This window comes from Vombatus ursinus, unplaced genomic scaffold (assembly GCF_900497805.2).
Source record: "Vombatus ursinus unplaced genomic scaffold, bare-nosed wombat genome assembly UNPS02001287.1, whole genome shotgun sequence".
NCBI classification, from domain to species: Eukaryota; Metazoa; Chordata; class Mammalia; order Diprotodontia; family Vombatidae; genus Vombatus; species Vombatus ursinus.
The window spans coordinates 12,791,147-12,810,899 of NW_020941065.1; the positions used below are offsets into that span (position 1 = coordinate 12,791,147).

A 19,753-nucleotide genomic window follows, 5' to 3' on the forward strand; every position below is an offset into this window, starting at 1 on the left:
TTCCCTCCTTCCTTCCTTCCTTCCTTCCTTCCTTCCTTCCTTCCTTCTTTCCTTCTTTCCTTCCTTCCTTCCTTCCTTCCTTCCTTCCTTCCTTCCTTCCTTCTTTCCTTCCTTCTTTCCTTCCTTCCTTCCTTCCTTCCTTCCTTCCTTCCTTCCTCCCTCCCTCCCTCCTTCCCTTCCTTCTTTATTTATTTCCTTCCTTCCTTCCTTCCTTCCTTCCTTCCTTCCTTCCTTCCTTCCTTCCTTCCTTCCTTCCTTCCTTCCTTCCTTCCTTCCTTCCTTCCTTCCTTCCTTCCTTCCTTCCTTCCTTCCTTCCTTCCCTCCTTCCTTCCTTCCTTCCTTCCTTCCTTCCTTCCTTCCTTCTTTCCTTCTTTCCTCAGTGAGTTCGGTACCAGGCTCAGCCTTTCTTCCCCAACTTCTGCCCTCCTACTAGGAGACTTCTGCTTCCATGATGATGTTACTCTGTGACACCCCAACTGCATGGTTCCTCAGTTTCTTCTTTTCCCATGATGTTGCCTGCCAGCTCACCTCTGCTTCACACACAGACTCGTATCTTTGATCCTGCCATCGTCCATAAGTGTTTTCCTTTCATATCCATGACCTCCAGAATTCCTTTAGCTAATCACGCTCTTGTCATTCCACCATTCTTTCCACCATACAATCCCTAGCTCTGTCCTTTATCCTCCCCTTGACCCCCAGTCCCTCTGTTCTTCAGTTCTTTCCCATGCTACCTCCCCCCTGCTCTGGCACCTCTGCCCACCCCTATTTTGACTCCTTGGTGAAACAATTCACCTCTACACTGTCCTCGTCTTTCAGGTCATTTGCCCTCATGGTTAATCGCCAGTCTTGCGTTGCTGAGCCTCAGCCTTGAATTACTCCTACTGTGTGCTGCTGAAAGAAGCCGGAGGAAATGATGAACTTGTGCTGATGGGGCCCCCTGCCGCTGTAGGGCACGTCTTCTCAGCTGGGCTCTCATTGTGGGCAAGGCTTTTATGTGTCCTGATTGAGCCACTGCCCTACTCGCTACAAACCTTGGTGTCCCTCCTCACATCTCCCCTTTCTCAGATGAGAACCTTGCTTCATATTTTGTTTAAAAAATGGAGGCAATTCCCTCTTCTCCTCTTCATTTCACCCCACTTAGCTGCCTCTTTCCACTCTCTCCTCCACCCCATCTTTCACGGACAAGTGGATTTTCTCCTTGCCAAGCAGATCCCTCAGCAATCTATGTTCCTGCTCCTTTTCCTCTGTCTCTTCTGAACTCTCGGCGGTCTGGCTTCCGACCTCATCTGTCCACTGAAACTGCTCTCTCCAATGTTGCCAGTGATCTCTGACTTGCCAAATCCCATGGTCTTTACTCAATCTTCGTTCTTCTTGACCTCTCTGCAGCCTTGGACCTGTCAGTCACCCTCTTCTGTTTGATCTTTTCTTCTCTCTCTCCTAGTTCTTCTCCTCGCTTGTCTGACTGGCCCTTCTTGCTCTCCTCTGCTGGATCTTCATTCAGGTCACGCCCACTCACCGGGGGTGGCCCCCCAGGTTCTGTCCTGGCTCCTCTTCCCTTCTGCCTTGGCCCTTTTTCACTTGGTGTTCTCAGTTCCCATGGATTCAGTTTTTCTCTCTGTGCCAGTTTTTCTCAGCGATTTGTCTGCTCTTTACCTCCCCATGTATCAGCTACTCACCTGCCATGTGTCTGTAGGGAAGTCCTTCAGCCTCTGATAGTCTCAGAAGTGGCTTGGGATGATAAAGTGGGCACACTTTATACCTCCCAGGGTAGATGTTTCATAAGTGCTTTGCAAACCTGACAGCACTCTAGGAAGACAAATAATTATTTTTAAGTGGCAGTGACTTCATATTTCAAGACTGTCAATATCAATATCATTTACAAGATGTTTTGCCATGATTTTACTAATTATTCTTTGCAATAATTTTTTTGAGAAAGGTTAGTATACATTGTACCTCTCTCTGTCTTACAGCCAAGTGTCATGAAGCATAAAGAGACAAATGATTTATTAGGTTTATATAGTATTATGAAAGCTACAGGTTCAGCCTGAGGCAAACTCATCGCCTGTCTGTGATGCCCTTGTGTATCCCTTCCTGCAGCCTTCTTTCTAAGCCTTCCATTTCCTGTTTCCTGTCCACAGGTGCCCAATAATTTAGGGATCCCACGCTGCCCAAGCACCCCCTCAGACGAAGTGGCCCCTGTGTCAAAATAATATTTCCTCATTCTTTTCCCTCCCTTTTCCTCGTCCCCTCCCATCAAAACCCTCCATCCTTCAGTGTGGAAGATCTTAGGTAGGCCTTAAGAGAAAAGCAATCATGGAGAACATTAATTGGTGAATGACTTTCTAAGCTTCTAATTCTACCTATTTTCAAGTTAAAGGATAAAGTTCGTCCACTCAAAATTCTAGGAGGTTGTGTTTACCTTTTTTAAAAATTAGGATGAAACTTTCTTTAATTCCCATTACATGGTTTCTATATAAATCTCACCTTCAGTGGCAATACTGAGATAAAAACCTAAAAGCCAGGACTGTATCTCTTAGCTTGTATCCAAAGCAGCTATTTTATGTTATTTCACTTATTTAGAAGTATTTTACAGGCCCAAGACTTCACTTACATGATAGATTAAAGAATGGTAAAACTGGAAGGGTGTTTGGTTGAGCCTTCTTATTTTAGAGGTGGGGAAACTGAGGCCCAGGTAGAGTTGTTGAGTGAAGAGCTGGCATTAGCTTCCCAGTTTCCTTGGTTCCTGTTCTAATCCCAGGGCTGTATCCTTGAATTGAAGGGGTTGTATTTACTTTTGATCCTAGGATTTTTTTTCCTCAAAATTCAGTTTATTTTCCTAAGAATATGCTTCCCTGTTGTTTTTCAGTATCCGGAATTTAATGCAGAAGTATCTTAATGAGAGAGGTGAATTAACATTTGACAAGATTTTCAATCAGAAAATTGGTGAGTTCTACACTGCATGCTTTCATTTCAGTAGTGATGGTTGTTATGATAGCAAAGTAATTATGAATGTACAATTTAATATTTTATATCTGATATTGAAAAGAAGGGAGATGTTTCTGGTCAGAAGAATATGTACTTTGTGAAGCTTTATTTGCTGATCATAAGAATGAAGGGGTCCATCGAGCAGAGAATGGTGGAAAGGCCACAAGACTCGGACTCTGGTTTGAGGCCTGTCTTTGCCATTTATGAGTTGTGGGCCCTCGGGCCAGTCACTCAGTTTCTCTGAGCCCCCAGCCTTTTCATCTTTAAAATGGGAATAATAATGCCTGCTTGACTGACCTCATCCAATGATTAGGAGGATCAGATTGAGAATATGTATGAAATCGATTTGTTAGACAGATGTCCCTGGCTAAGTGAAGACAGCAGCAGCAGCAGCAGCAATAGCAATTAGCTACGCAGAGTAGCCTCTGAGGAAACACAAGTTCACTCCCAGGGGACTTATTTGGAGCAGTTTTTGCAAGTTTCCCTGGAGGGTCCTTTGACCAGTACAAAAGGTGAATTCTTTGGAGTATGGGAGTAGTCGCTTAGCAGCCAAAAAGGAGGTTCTTTCTCTCTTAAAAAATTTGTTGTGTTAGCCAGTGAGGACTCAGCTGCCCCGAGAACTCCATCCCTTGATGGAATTTTCAGTTTCCCTTCTTCCTTGTGCCCTCATCCCTCTTAGGGAGTTAGAATCCCTTCTTAGGAACATGAACTCTGTCTTGGAGCTCTGTAGGTGAGGTAGATGTGGAAAGAGTCCCGGGTTCAGAGTCAGAGGATGGGGATTCGTATTCAAGCTCTCCTTCATATGTGACTTTGAGTAAGGCGTGTTACCTAGGCCTCAGTTTCCTCCTCTGTAAAGAGCCCCTTTGGGCACAATGGAGAAAAATTGCTCTGTCCCTTTTTTTAATCAAGAAAACTTTGGCTCTTATTGGACTCACCCCACTTATATGGACAACATACAAGTTTTTGTTAAATATACAAAATAAAAATAAAATCCTTTATGTCTATGCCACTAATAATAAGGACTCTTATCCTGTAACACGGGCAATTCTGCTATGTTAGCCAGATGTAGGAAGCACTGTTTGCCCAACACCCATGGCAGGTGTTGATTTTGGCCAGGGATGATGCATAATTATTGGTTCCTGGTCATCTAGTAGTTAATTCGTGGCAAACTTATGAAAAGGGAATGTGAGTGGCATCAGGCATGTACAAAAGCAAGATGGAGAAACAAGGAATCATGGGCTCATTTATCTCAGAAGGTGACAGCTGACACGTTTGCTTGGAGGTAAACATCAGTAGGACTGACTGGACAAATTGTTTCCTGGTTACTGTTTTCCCCCCATTCCCAGAAAACAAATGGCGCTTTTCAGAAATTTTATAATTCCCTGAATGGTATTTTATTCTCAGTCAGGCAGGGTTAATTTATCCTCCGTCTCTTTTACTTAGCATGACAGCCAACAGAACTGACGCCACCTTCCTTGAAATGATGAATGTGCTGATTCTAGGGCTCTTGGTGTGCTGACCTTTACTGATCTTGGGAGAACTCTCCAGGCCTAGCTGACAGTTCAGCTTCCTGAAACGCTGCCTTTGCCTTTCATGAATAATGACTTGCCACCAGTGCTGACTTAACATGGACTGCTGCAGACCTTGGCTTTCATGAAGGTCTCTACAAATAAAGAGATCGCAAAATAATGAGGCTCAGCATAGCCTGTCTAAAGCTCTTCCCCATCCTGGTTCCTCTTTCCCCATGTTGTTACTGAGTTGGAGTGTCTTCAGTATTAATTCAGTCCTCGTCACTAGTTGGAAGATAACTAATGGAGAATGTTGTATGAGTAACCAGTTAGTAAGAATACGGATGAAGAGAATGGAGAGACTTTAGGGTTTTTGGGGTCCAACATAAAGAACTAGGTCAAGTGCTAAAGTGGAAATACTATGTGTACTAACTGGCAAAAATAAGTTAGCTGTCATGTGTTGCACCTTATGTCATAGAACATGAAATGTGTTGGTATAGGAAGGTCAGTGTCGTCAGAGAATAGGGGACAGAAGAGGGTAAGCCTATCTGGTCTGTTAGGAGGCTTTTTATCTTTAACTACACAGGGAAGACATAACTGATTTCTTTTTTTTTTCTCAAGATTCATTAATTTATTTATTTTTAGTTTTTAGCATTCACTTCCACAAGATTTTGAGTTCCAAGTTTTCTCCCCATCTTATCCCTCCCCCCGCCTTAAGACAATGTGCATTCTGAATGCCCTTTCCCCTAATCTGCCCCCCTTCTATCTCCCCCCCTTCTCTTATCCTCTTCCCCTTCTATTTTTCTGTAGATAGATAGATTTCTATACCCTATTTCCTGTATATCTTATATCCCAGTTGCATGTGAAAACAATTTTTTAACATTTGTTTTGGTTCCAAATTTTCTCCCTTCCTCCCTCCCCTCCCACCTTCATTGAGAAGGCAAGCAACTCGATACAGGTTATATGTGTGTAGTCATGCAAAACACTTCCATAGTAGTCATGTTGTGGAAAGCTAACTATATTTCCCTTCATCCTATCCCACCTCGTTTATTCTATTCTCTCTTTTGACCCTATCCCTCCTCAGAAGCGTTTGCTTCTGATTACCCCCTTCCCCAATCTGTCCTCTCCTCTATCATCCCCCCACTCTCTTATCCCCTTCCCCCCTATTTTCTTGTTGGGTAAGATAGCTTTCCATATCCAATTGAGTGTGTATGTTATTCCCTCCTTAAGCCAAATCTGATGAGAATAAGATTCACTCATTCCCTCTCACCTCCCCCCACTTCCCCTTCTACTGTAAAAGTCTTTTCTTGACTGTTTTATGTGAGATAATTCACCCCATTCTACCTCTCCCTTTCTTCTTCTCCCAGTATAATTCTCTCTCATCCCTTAATTTTATTCTCCAGATATCACCCATTCATCTTCAACTCACCCTGTGCGCTCTATCTATCATTCTATCTATACATGTAATTTTTTTCCACCTCCAACTACCCTAATACTGACTAAGGTCTCATGAGTTACAAATATCATCTTTCCATGTAGGAATGTAAACAGTTCAACCTTAATAAGTCCCTTATGATTTCTCTTTCCTGTTTACCTCTTCATGTTTCTCTTGAGTCTTGTATTTGAAAGTCAAATTTTCTATTCAGCTCTGGTCTTTTCATCAAGAATGCTTGAAAGTCCTCTATTTCACTGAATGTCCATTTTTTCCTCTGAAGGATTATACTCAGTTTTGCTGGGCAGGTGATTCTTGGCTGTAATCCTATCTCTTTTGCCCTCCGGAATATCATATTCCAAGCCCTGCAGTCCCTTAATGTAGAAGCTGCTAAATCCTGTGTTATCCAAATTGTGTTTCCACAATACTTGAATTATTTCTTTCTGGCTGCTTGCAATATTTTCTCCTTGACCTGGAACTCTGGAATTTGGCTATAATATTCCTAGGAATTTTCCTTTGGGGATCTCTTTCAGGAGGTGATCGGTGAATTCTTTCAATTTCTATTTTACCCTCTGGTTCTAAAATATCAAGGCAGTTTTCCTTGATAATTTCTTGAAAGATGATGTCTAGGCTCTCTTTTTGATGATGGCTTTCAGATAGTCCAATAATTTTTAAATTCTCTCTCCTGGATCTATTTTCCAGGTCAGTTGTTTTTCCAATGAGATATTTCACATTTTCTTCTATTTTTTTCGTTCTTTTGGTTTTGTTTTGCAATGTCTTGATTTCTCATGAAGTCACTAGCTTCCAATTGTTCCATTCTAATTTTTAAGGGAGTATTTTCTTCAGTGAGCTTTTGGACTTCCTTTTCCATTTGGCCAGTTCTACTTTTTAAGGTGTTCTTCTCATTGGCTTTTTGGACCTCTTTTGCCATTTGGATTAGGCTATTTTTTAAGGTGTTATTTTCTTCAGTATTTTTTTGGATTTCCTTCAGCAAGCTGTTGACTTGTTTTTCAGGATTTTCTTGCATCACTCTCATTTTTCTTCCCAGTTTTTCCTCTACTTCTCTTACTTGATTCTCAAAATCCTTTTTGAGCTCTTCCATGGCCTGGGACTGTTTCATATTTTTCTTGGAGGCTTTGGATGTAGGAGCTTTGACTTTGTTTTCTTCTTCTGGTTGTATGTTTTAATCTTCTTTGTCACCAAAGAAAGATTCTGTGGTCTGACTTTTTTGCATAGTTTGCTCATGATCTCAGCAAGTTACTTGAGTTTTAAACTCTTTGTTAAGGTAGGGGTCTGCTTCCAGTGTGGAGAATGTACTGTCCCAAGCTTTGGGGGTTTTGTGCAACTCTTTTCAGAGGTACTTCTTTTTTTTTCCCTCTTTTTTTTATTAATTTATTTTGATTTATCAATAATCACTTCCATATGCTTTTGAGTTTAAAATTTTTCTCCCTCTATCTCCCCACCACCCTCCCCAAGACAGCGCATAATCTGATATAGGCTATACATTTACATTCATATTAAACATATTTTCACATTAGTAATGTTGTAAGTAGAAATAAAAGCCAATAGGAGGAACCATCAGAAAGAGGAAACAAAACTCAACAGAAGACGAAAAAAATAAGAATTCGGCTTCCATAGTTCTTTCTTTGGGTGTGGATAGCATTTTCCATCACAAGGCCTCCAGAGATGTTTTAGATCCTTATATTGCCAGGAAGGGTTAAGTTTATCAATATTAGTCATCACACAACATGGCTGTTGTTGTGTACAACGTTCTCTTGGTTCTGCTCACTTCACTTAGCATCAGACCATACAAGTCTTTCCAGGTTTTTCTGAAGTCAGCCTGTTCATCATTTCTTATAGCACAATAGTATTCTATAACATTCATATACCACAACTTGTTCAGCCATTCCCCCATTGATGGGCATCCTCTCAATTTCCAATTCTTTGCCACCACAAAAAGAGCTGCTATGAATATTTTTGTACATGCAGGTCCTTTTCCCATTTGTGTGATCTCTTTGGGATATAGCCTTAGAAGTGCTATTGCTGGGTCAAAGGGTATGCACATTTTTATAGCCCTTTGGGCATAGTTCCAAATTGCTCTCCAAAATGGTTGGATCATTTCACAGCTCCACCAACAATGCATTAGTGTTCCAATTTTCCCACATTTTCTCCAACATTTATCATTTTCCTGTTTTGTCATGTTGGCCATTCTGATAGGTGTGATGTGGTACCTCAGAGTTGTTTTGATTTGCATTTCTCTAATCAATAGTGATTCAGAGCATTTTTTCATATGACTATAGATGGCTTTAATTTCTTCATCTGAGAACCGTCTGTTCATATCCTTTGACCATTTATCAATTGGGGAATGGCTTGTATTCTTATAAATTTGACTTAATTCTCTATATATTTTAGAAATGAGGCCCTTATCAGAGAGACTGGTTGTAAAAATTCTTTCCCAATTTTCTACCTTCCTTCTAATCTTAGTTGCATTGGCTTTGTTTGTGCAAAAACTTTTCAATTTAATTGTAATCAAAATTATCTATTTTGCTTTTTGTAATGTTCTCTGTCTCCTGTTTGGTCATGAATTCTTCTGTTCTCCATAGATCTGACAGGTAAACTATTCCTTGCTCTCTCAGTTTGCTTATAGTATCAGCCTTTATATCTAAATTATGTAACCATTTTGATTTTATTTTGGTATATGGTGTGAGATTTTGGTCTATGCCTAGTTTCTGCCATACTCTTTTCCAGTTTTCCCAGCAGTTTTTTTCAAAGAGTGGGTTCTTATCCCAGAAGCTGGGGTCTTTGGGTTTATCAAATAATATATTACTATCAGAGATACTTCTAGGGATCTGTAAGTTTTCAGTTCTTCTAAGGTGGTATGATCAAGGGTGAAGTGTTTACTCCTTTTCTGGCCTGTGCTCTGGTCTATGAGGGACCACAAGCATTCTTTTCTGCCTTGGAACTGTGAGGAGGATTCCCTCTCCACCACCACTACAGACTCCACCACCCATCACCACGCCAACACTCCTCCTGGGTTGATACCCAGAACTGTGACCCGGATCCAAGCACAGGCAAAGCAAGGGTATCCTGCCTCAGCATCAGCAAAGAGATCCCTGTAATCCCCCTCTGATCAGACACTTGATTCCCCCTCAGTCTGTGGGCTGGAAGTTCAGGAAGCAGCCACTGCCCTGGGGCCACATGGGGACTGAGGCTGGGACTGAGCTTTTCTCTCATCCTGGTCACAGACTTTTCCTACTGACCTTCTAACTTGTCTTTGGCTTTTGTGGGTTGAGAAGTCTGGAAACTGCCACAGCTGCCTGTGATTTAGTCCTCCGAGGGCTGCTCCAGGTTCACTGAGGCCTAATCTTTGCCTGTGCACCCATGCTAAAATATGTTTCTCTACCAGCCCAGCGTGCTAGACCTTTCCAGTCAACCATCCACGTTGTCTTGGGCTGGAAATTTGTTTTACTCTGTCTTTTTGTCCATTCTACTTCTCTAGAATTTGTTTAGAGCCATTTTTTACAGGTATTTGGAGGGGTTTGGGAGAGAGCTCAAGCAAGTCACTGCTTTTACTCCGCCATCTTAGGTCTGCGCCCCCCATAACTGATTTCTTAAAAAAAAAGACAAAGGTTAGATTTTCGTTGCACTTGTTATGGCTTCTTCTATTTCATTCTGTGAATTTTAATGCTCAAAGTTCATTCAACATTCAGCAAACATTGAGTTCTAACAACGTGCCCAGGACGTACTTGACCCTGAGTGCAAAGAAATGCAACAATGTGGTGTTTGTCCTCAATTCTAGGCCCTCGTTCTACTGGGGGAGCAACGTGCAGGCACCTGTGTGCATACTACATACACATACACATGTACACACACACAGTGTGTGAATGGGAAGAAATCCTAGAGGGAAGGCACTGGGGTGGGGGAGGGCAGCAGATGGAGAGAGGTCTAGTGCTGGGGGTGGAATTGGAAGCCAGGGAGGTCAGGAAGCCGAGGTGAGGAGGGAGAGCCTTCCAGGCCAGTGCTGGAAGATGGAACAACAGCAGGGAAGAGCCCGGTGGCCCCTACCGCCAGGTCCAAGCTAATATGGCAGGAGCAAAGTGGGAGGAGACTGGCAGGGCAGCAAGCGACCAGGCTATGAAATGAGTACACCTACATGTGACGAGCGGCAGGAAGATCCAATTAAGATGTGGGAAAATGCATAGAGAGAGGGAGCACTTGCAGCTGGGGGAAATGAGGAAGAGTTTCATGGAAGAGGCAGCACCTGAGGAGATCTTTAATGGAAGAGAAGGATTTCAGCAGACCAAGGTGAGGAGGGTGCAGTTCAGGCATGGGGAGGGTGGCTCACAAAAACAGAGGAGCGCCCATCTATTGAGAAAAGTTAATTTGGGGTGTGCTTGGTTGTCTGACTTGAAAGAAAAACAAAATAAACTGCTAGAGAGAGAAACTCAGTGTTATATAAAATAGAGCCTGTTTTTAAAGCCAGTGTTTGATGTAGTGGAAAGAAGCCTGGCTTTGGCGTCTAGAGCAGGTTTTCTGTTTATCTCTATTCGGCCTGTAAAATGAAAAGGTGGGTGACCTCTGGGGTCCCTACCAGCTCACAAGCCTAGGATTGGTTATTTTTCCCCATGGGTGCATTGTATAGACCTGTCTAATGTGTTACAACAAGTGTGATTCTCTCCAGCTTCTCTTTTAACTCTTTTCCTTATCAGCCTAGTGCCAGGCTGTGCCTGATTGTAGGCCCCATTTCCTTTTTCTTCTTTTATTTGATCCTTAATCCATGTCCTTTTTGTGTGTGATCAGAACCCAGTGCAGACCACCTCTGGTTTCTGATCTCAGTGCCCCATTGCATCTTCCTTATAGGCATAGGCATGTGCTCCTTTGTTGGGCAGTTGCCGCACAGTGTTTGTAGGGGATTTAACATCAATCATTGCTGTTTACACGAAGCTCATGTTAGGATCTGAAGCTTGATGTGGCCCAAAGGGAGCTGGATTCCGTTTTGGCAGATGAGAAAAAGGCAAACAGATTATAAGGGGAGGAGGAGTACAGGATACATGTGCCATGCTGTTAGGCACTGTATGACTGTTGGAATGTGTGAGGAGCTGCTGGCTTCCTCGAATGCTTATCCCCTCTGTAGATTAAGAGATGGAGGAAGAATGTGAGTGAAAGCATGAGAGGTAGAAATGGGGAGGATTTCAGGATAAAGTTAGAGATTCAGGGAGCGTCCTCTGGGGGCGACAGCCTGGCAGTTGCTTCTGAGGAAGCTGGAGCCTCAGCTCCTGAAAACCCAGAAAAGAAGCTTCTTTTAGCCAGAGTCCTTGGCACTGTCATATGCTTCAATGTCAGAGACTGATTTTATCAGTTGAATGACTTTAAAGAAGTTGTATCACTATATATTTTGCTGTGGCAGAAACACATTGAATGTGTTTCTTGTAAAGACATAGTTGAATATAACCTAAATCCAAAATTCCATGTGCCTTTGATGGAAAACCTGGTGGTGTCACCTGTGACTGTTACCCTGACTTTAATTTTTCTCTCCTTTTTCAGTGTTTCCCTCATCTCACTTTCTTTGCCTTTCTGCCTTATCCCCTTCTTCCTCTCATTCCTGTCTTTCTGTAACTCATCCTCCTTTCTCTCTCCCTTTGGTACCTTTTTTGAGTTGTCCTCTTTTCTTCTTTCACTTTATTCCTTTCCATTATTGCCCAACATGTTTATATTCCCTTCTACAGATCTCAGTTCCACTTTTGAGTGAAGATATGATGATTGGGGCTGGGGGTGGTGATCTTCCTGGATGTGCTATGGCAAAGATCCCTTCTAGAGCTAATTCTCTATCATTCGGCCCATTGAAATGGAAAATTTTTGTAGGCATACTTGAATATAAATCTAAAGACAGTAATGGTAAAACTGTTGTCCCAAAGTTGTCTTCCTTCAAATATTTTGTGTGTGGCGCAGCAAGGTGGTGCAATGCATAGAGCACTGACCCTAAAGTCAGAAGGACCTGGGTTCAAATCTGGCCTCAGACCAAACACTTGACATTTACTAGCTGTGTGATCCTGGGCAAGTCACTTAACCCCAACTGCCTAAAATACAAACAAACAAACAAATATTTTGTGGAGTTAAAATGCCGGGAGGCAGTCAATTGTCATTTAGATCTTGACATAATTGAATATATAGCATTAAGAAGCTTTCCTCAAAGAAATTCATTTTTTTATCCAGATCCTTTTAAGTGACATATATGGTCAAAAGGGCTAGTAATATACATATTTTATACTCAAGATAAAAATAAAAAAATCTGGCACCTTACTTTTTAATTACCTATAGCATGGAAACACGCAGTAGGCTAAAGACATTAGCTCACATATGTGTATATAGAACCTAGACCATTAAGTCACTAACTTTCTAAATATGTAATCATAGGAGCATAGATCTAAAGCTGGAAAAGACCTCACAAGTCATTATGTAAATTTCTCCTAATGGAAAATTAGTGATGATCATAATAGGGAATTGTCTCTCAGTGATAAAAGAAAGTCTACATTCTGTTTAAACGTAAGTTACACATGTTCTTGGACTGTTAAAAATACCGACTGCATGTAATGTAATGTAATGACAATTCCATGACAAAACGGTAGACTGAATCACATTGCAGGAGACAGTCCCATAGGAAAAGCATATGAGGAGTTACTGTCCCTGGGACTTGGATGCCTTGGCTCCTGACCCTTGTCCTAGGCAAGTGATCGCCCTGGATCGTGAGAGAATTTCATGGCACAGAGTTTGCTTATGATGACTTAGTGGGAAGTGACATTATTTGGGGACCAGTGCTACATGGAGAATTCTGATACATGAAGTCCATTAGAAAATTCTTTTTACATTCATACCTCATGAGAAAGGCATGGTGTAACGCAGGACTTCTTAAACTTTTTCTACTTGCGACCCCTTTTCCCCTTTTGGCAGCATTCATTGGCATTGCGTGGCCCGAGGGCATGCACAGTGCAAAGTGCACATGCTTTATGTTCAGAACCAAGGCTGCAGTGAAGTTGGATGCAAAATGGGCAAGCACTGCCAGAAACACCTCAGATTCATTATGCATTTGATTTTTAATTAATTTTTGGTCATTGCACGTTTATGGGGTTGTAACCCACAACTTAAGAAGCTCTGGGTAGTAGATAGAGAGCTGGCTTTGGTGTAGGTTGATTTTGGGTTTAAGTACCACCTCTGACCCATCCTGGCCATGTGACCCTAGCCTGGACAGTCACCTCTAAGGCTTTAGAAAAGAGGTGTACAAAAATACAGCCAAACCACATTAAAATGCAATTGGGAAATGTTTAGCAAAATAAATAAAAATACAGTGTAACATGGACGATGTTAATTCGTAGTTTTCTAAGTCAGCATGAGGAATCGGATATCTGTTTCTATTGGAGTTTGACACCACTGCTCCAGACTTTCTCAGACCCAAATTACAAAGAAGGTATGACGGTGCTTTGGTCAGGGCATTCCTTATGCAAGCGAAATCACAGGGCAAGGCTAGATCCCTGTCCTGAACTCACACTTCCTGGACCTTGTGATCCCACTGGCATGGAAAACCCTCATGGATCTGGCAGCTCTTAGAAAAGATATAATTAGAATTGGGAAAGGATGCTCAAAGGATGGACAGCATTTTCTCTGTCTCTCATCTGTAGAACTGGGTGAACTGAATGTTTCTGGAAGGAGACGGAGTAGGGCCCAACATCATAGGTTCACAGCAGCTGCTGTGGATACACTTGAAGCTATACCAGTGTTTCACAAGTGAATTGGGATATGAGCCTCTTTGGAGTTGTACTGACGCAGTACCTTTGGGGTACAGGGACACCGGGGAGCAGGAGACCAACTCTATTTCATGGGGAGAATTGAGGCTTTTTACATATAGTGGGTGGGATAGCTATCTACCTATCTGTATTTCATTGAGTGCCAGGTGGCGCCAAAGTGCTCGGAGTGTCAGGCCTAGAATCAAGACCAAGGTTTTCCCCCTTTTCTACTTCCTCACCCAGAAATCAGCAAGTGTTTCTCAAACGCTATTCCTGTTTGAGAAAATGTGAATTCTCCCTTTTGTCAGATTGGTGATATGGAAATTGATATGTCTCTTTGACCAAGGGGCTTACCTAGAGGTAAGATGTCAAATGTGACCTCGAGTACTTATTAGTTGTGTGACCCTGGGCAAGTCACTTAACCCTATTTGCCTCAGTTTTCTCATCTGTAAAATGAGCTGAAGAAGGAAATGGCAAACCACTCCAGTATCTTTGCCAAGAAAACCTCAAATGGGGTCAGGAAGAGTTGGACACGACTGAAAAATGGCTGAACACAACGGGTATCTGTAGTTCACATTTTATCATTTAGAAGGAGAAATGGTATTAGTATCAACATTTTCTTATAAAACCTTTATTTTCCTTACACAAAACACCATACCTCGGAGCACTGTGTGGGAAGCCCTGAGCTAGAGAGAATTGTCTGGTCTCCTGAAAAGCTTCAGTCCTCCAGGACTGCAAGAGGCAGTTGGCCATCCAGTAGGCAGTGAGCACGGAGTCTGGGGGCAGGAAGGTCTGAGTTCAGTCATTCTTCAGATGTTCATTGCCTGTGGAATCCTGAGCAAGTCACTTAGTCTCTGTTTGCCTCAGTTTCCTCCTTTGTAAAATGGAGGCAATAATACATATAAGTTCTGTTCTAGCAGTTGAGATAAGAAATCCAAAATGGCACATTCCTTTGATGGAAAAGCTGATCGCGTCACCTGTGACTGTTAGCCTGGCTTTATACAAAATGGAGCAAGAGTTAAAAAATGAAAGGATTCATTTTTATAAAGCCAAAAACCTTTTTTTATTTTTTGTTTTTTTGGGTGCACATTTTTTTAATTTATTTTTTAAAATTTTTTAATTTTTTACACGTGTTTTTAAAACTTTGGGTTACTGAATCCAGAAAGCAGCAGGAATGAAGAAAATGGCAGCCTGTTGCCCAGAAAAGAGATTGCGCCTTCCTCGTGCTTGGGATGATTTGTGCTCTCATGGGTATGGGGATTTTTTCCTATTGGTACAGATTGCAGTCTTTACTTTGTAATTCTTCTTTTAAGAACCGTTTGTTCATATATTACATATATTGGATACTAAGCACTCACCAGAAAACTTTGATACACAGATTTTTTTTTCCCATTTAACCACTTCCCTTCTTATCCTAGATGCATTAATGTTGTCTGGGCAGGAGCTTTTCAGTTTCAAGTTCCCTCTTTCGCTGTAGACATAGTACTATGTTTCTTTAGTTACTTTACTTTAAGATGGCCCTGTTTCCCCCGACTCTCTTGCCTTCACCCTGATCCCTTCTTCTTGTTTGATTTTCCTCCTTCTACTCCTCCCCTTAGCTAGTCTTGTTCTTTAGTTTTTAAATTTTGCTTTTTTGCACCCCTGTCCCCAAAAATTTCACTCACTCTCTTCATTATCCATCATCTCTCTCTGTTTCCTCTAGACACCCATTCTCTGATTCATGATCCCTGTATTTTTCTGTTCTTTCTCTTTTTTCTATATTCTTCATATCATCAAAGCTTCCAAGACGTCCATGCTGGGCTCCTCCCAGTTGATGCTTTCTGTTCCTGCTGGTGGGGTTTGCCCCATGGATTTCCCTTTTCCTTTGTATTTCACTTCCAGAACAATGCCAATGAGAGAAATGATTATTTCTGTCTTGTATTAGCAACTAATTATTGAATCAAGACCAAGGTTTCCCCCCTTTTCTACTTCCTTACCCAGAAATCAGCAAGTGTTTCTCAAAGGCTATTCCTGTTTACTCACAGGTTTGAGAAAATGTGGATTCTCCCTTTTGTCAGATTGGTGATATGGAAATTGATGAGTCTCTTTGTCCAAGAGGTGATGTGGGTGATCCAAGTCACATACCCCCAGGACCCTCATTAGAATGAGCCCACATCTCATTGTAATATTCATTCTCTCATTAATTGTTAACCAGTCAGAGCTCACTGCCACCCAGAGGAACATCTGCTCTTCCAAGGGCACATAAACTGTGAGCCCACTGCCATGCATTCAAGAGTACGACTGACCTCTTTTTATTAATAAACATGCCAGTTTTATTAATAAAATGATTAAATTACCCAGAAACTATGATTCTCAACATTTTTAAACATCACACCAATTATTGCAGGCATCAGAGAGGACACGGCCCATTGCAGGATCACTGCCCCATCATGTTTCTAATTATGTGGCCCCCCACTGATCTGTAACCTCTCTTTTTTCTCCCTCGACATTTGCCTGTAAATCTCTCTGTGTCCATGATCTCCTCTGTCTTCAGGCACAGTTGCTCCTAGAGGTTCCTCCCCCCTCCCCCACCCTGAGGCCACATCCACTGTAAGGTCCTTGTCTCCCTCCACTGATCACCCCCTGTCACCTCCCTTTCCCCCTCCCCTTTCCATTCTCCCTTCCCCCCACCTGCTCCCCTGGAGGCCCTTGATTTGACCCTGATACATCGCTCACTCCTCCCCCTCTCCCCCGCCATGTTGGAATGTAGTCCCACAAAAGCAGCATTCCCCTGTAGGCAGGGGTCCCCAGGTTTTGTCCGTAGTGCCCCTTGTCCACCTCATCGCTGCTCACCACCTCCCCTTGACTTCTGCCTTCACACTCAGGAGGTCTCATTCACCCAGTTCACACCTAATTGGTTTCTTGTTCTCATTTGACAAAGGTAATGGACGACAGCATTTGGTGACCCACTTTAAGTGGGGAGGGGTGATTTCGGTGACTAAATGTAGCCCCACCCTTTACACTTGTAATAGTTGAACTTGGCTGGAAATTTATTAAAAAGAAGGAGAGGGTTGAGTTTAACTTGTAATTAATTGGTAACAAATCCCATTAGCAATTTAAGTTTTTTTTTAATTAAGTTTCCTTGGTGTTTTTGTTGTCAGAGATACTTTTTGATATGTCTGTTCTCCTTTGCAGCAAAAGAAAACCTATTAAGCAAGACTGTCCGACAGACAACTGTCCCAGACGAGGGGATACAGTGTTTTCTCTGCAAGTCCCCGATTTCCCTTGATATTGAGAGGAAAAGTGTGTTATGCCATCTGTTCTTCAGAACCAAGATTGGGCAAATCATTTATTTTCCCAGAACATAGATTCATTTTAGATTCAAATTGAAATGCCAGTTTACTTGTATTAGGATTGTAGTAAATTGTCAAGAAATGAAAAACAGGTGGAAAAATAGACAAAGGGTGGTAAACAAGGAAATAAATCTATTCTTCTTCTGAAAACATCATTTCACTTTTTCAGGGTCATTTTCCCCAGTAATTTGTAGAATCACAAAAAAATGTTGCCTTCAGTTCTGTCTCACTCTGAGTTGACTGAAACTGTGATTAAGTTGTTTGGGAGGTGACACTCATGGGCCAGGCAGGGGATCTCATAAACCATCTAGCTTGCACTTACCTCTTTGCCACCACTAGAATCCTTAAAATAAGGGGGGGAAATGTTATTTCTTTGGAAGAGGTCATACTACAGTGGGGCCATTTACTTTTAATGATGAAATATAAATTAATTAATGCTTTGTGAAAGTTGAATCTTCAGTCTCTCATACAAGTAAAATAAAGGGTCTGACAATGAACATGCTAGCGTTCCACTTGGCTAGAGGGAATTGGCAGTGGCTAGCAGGGGTGGGGAACCTGCGACCTTGAGGTCACATGTGGCCCTCTAGGTTCTCACATGGGGCCCTCGGACAGAATCCAAACTTGGGCCGCATGTGAGGTCCTAGAGGGCCACATGTGGCCTCAAGGCCACAAATTCCCCACCCCTGGCACTAGAGGTCTGGCCCCAGGATCTGGCGGGAGCTCTTTTACCAGTTCCATAGAAACAGAAGCTGCACATTGATTATGATCTTTATTGGTAGAGAGGATTTCCACACTGAGAGTTCCCTGCACAGATACCTATGTGTAAAAAAAATGAAAAAGTCGTGCATAAAACAAAATATTTTGGGGGAAAAATCCTGCCCTGGGTGAGAATCAGCATTAGTTACCTTTTAAGTTCTCTTCTAACTCTTTACAGGCATTCTGAAAGAAGAAGTCTTGGGTTCTTTGATCGTTGAAGGCAGGGCTATTTAGTTCTCCCTGCCCTTAGTTTATGTGATCATGGAGTGGAGAGCAGATGACACAAATCACCAGGTGTTAATGTAGGAATAGAGTGCAGCCTTGTTAACACCCTGTTGTCAGGTTATGGAGTGTGGGCAGGGCCTGAGTGACCTTGTCCCTTCTTTGATTGGTCGTGTTCTGATTGCCCCTTCACAGGCCCGGCTCCCCAGCTCTTCAGGTAGTCCAGGGCAGCTTTATACAGTATGCTTCTCGTACCCCCCTCCCCACCTCCAGCACCCTTGGGTGTAGCTGTGGAGCTCCTCACATCTCATACAGCCATTTGGGAGTGCATTTGGTCAAGAGAGTTCAGTAGAGTGAGGAACAGAAGCTCACTGGTGGGGGCCCATGAGCTGCAGCTCTAGAGGATTCCCCTCAGGTACTCTAGAACTGGGGGAAGTAGTCTAGGGTTGCTGTGCTGTGGGAGGACCCTTAAGATCCGTGTAGCTGTCACTCACACTCCCAGGGATGGAATCTAGAAACCTGTGAGTGTACCTTAGGAGGTGTGTCCTTAAGAGGGCTCTGCACAAATAACCAATGTGAGCTGGGGCTAAAATGAGTTCTTGATAGATAAAAGTCCATCACCAGCAAACTCTGGCAGACTTCTAGGAGCATAGATGTGGGGCTTCAAGGGGTTTCAGCTGCCATCTGCTTCAGCACCCCCTTTCTTCTGCCTTCCCCTTCCCCCAATTCCCCCTGCTGTATCTCAGCTAAGTGGGCACTTAGCCCCTCATGAAGGAAGCTCCCTGCCTTTGAGGCAGGCTGTGGACCTTTCGTGGGGCTGGGATCATTTTGAGGTTGTTCTCAACATCAAGTCCCAATTTGCTTCTTTTTGCAGCTTCCCCTCTTTTCTCATGGTTCTTCCCTGTGGGGGCCAAACAGAACAAGTATTTCTCCTCACCCACAGGCCAGCCCTTCAGCTGCTGTGTCATTTGCATGTTTTTCAGACAAAAAACCTCTTAACCACATCTTTCCTCCTGTCCTTGTGAGATTGATTTTTGTACCCAGGTGAAAGACTTGCTGCTTCTCCCTGTTACATGTTTCCTTATCCAGGTTAGCCCGTCATAGCCTGTCGAGAGCTCTTGGGAAGCCTGTCCAGACTCTGTCCTCACCGATCAACCTTCCCAAGCAAGCCAACTCGTTGTGTGGCTGGGATTCCTCCTGGCTCCCTGACATTGAATCTCCAGTGCCTACACGGGGGCTCTGCCCATTCATCCATCCTGTTTTCGTCTAGTCCCCATCTCTCCGCAAGGCTGGCGGGCAAGACTTTGAGAAGTGCTTGCCGAAAATCTAAATCAAAGATGTCCCTGGCGTTCTAGTGAGATGATAGATGTAACACCCTTTGCAGACCTTAATGCGCTATCAAAATTCTGGCTATTATTACTCTCTTAATTTGCCGGTTCAACAACCCTTTTGCTGAAAGAGATGAAGTTAGTCTGTCATGAGCTGCTCTGGCTGCAGCCATGCCGGCCTTTTGGGCCCAGTCGCTTCCTTTTCTAGGTATTTATGAAAAGGTGATTTGAAGAACCCAGTCTAGAACCTGGCCAGGAATCAGAGGCCAACTTACTGGCCCTTTGGGCTGCCAGGGAACTCCCTGTAATTACTAGACTGTTTTCTTCTGTTCTTTGGGAAGTTAGGACCCTTGTCCTTCTCCAGTTACATCGTCTCCCTCCCCTTCTTCATGAACTCTCAGATGTCACTGAT

At 42.9% G+C, this 19,753-nt stretch overlaps 1 protein-coding gene across 2 annotated transcripts in view; it reads left to right on the forward strand.

Annotated features, from left to right (window-relative positions):
• Positions 1–2,870: 2,870 nt before the first annotated feature.
• Positions 2,871–19,753, forward strand: part of GRK3 (G protein-coupled receptor kinase 3) — a 136,368-nt gene continuing 119,485 nt past the window's right edge. The window contains exon 1 of one of the 2 annotated variants that reach the window (XM_027863335.1): positions 2,871–2,943. In XM_027863335.1, coding sequence (XP_027719136.1) covers positions 2,880–2,943 — 64 coding nt within the window. In that variant the 5' untranslated portion in view covers positions 2,871–2,879. The remainder of the gene's footprint in view (positions 2,944–19,753) is intronic. The other variant, XM_027863341.1, reaches the window with a different exon arrangement.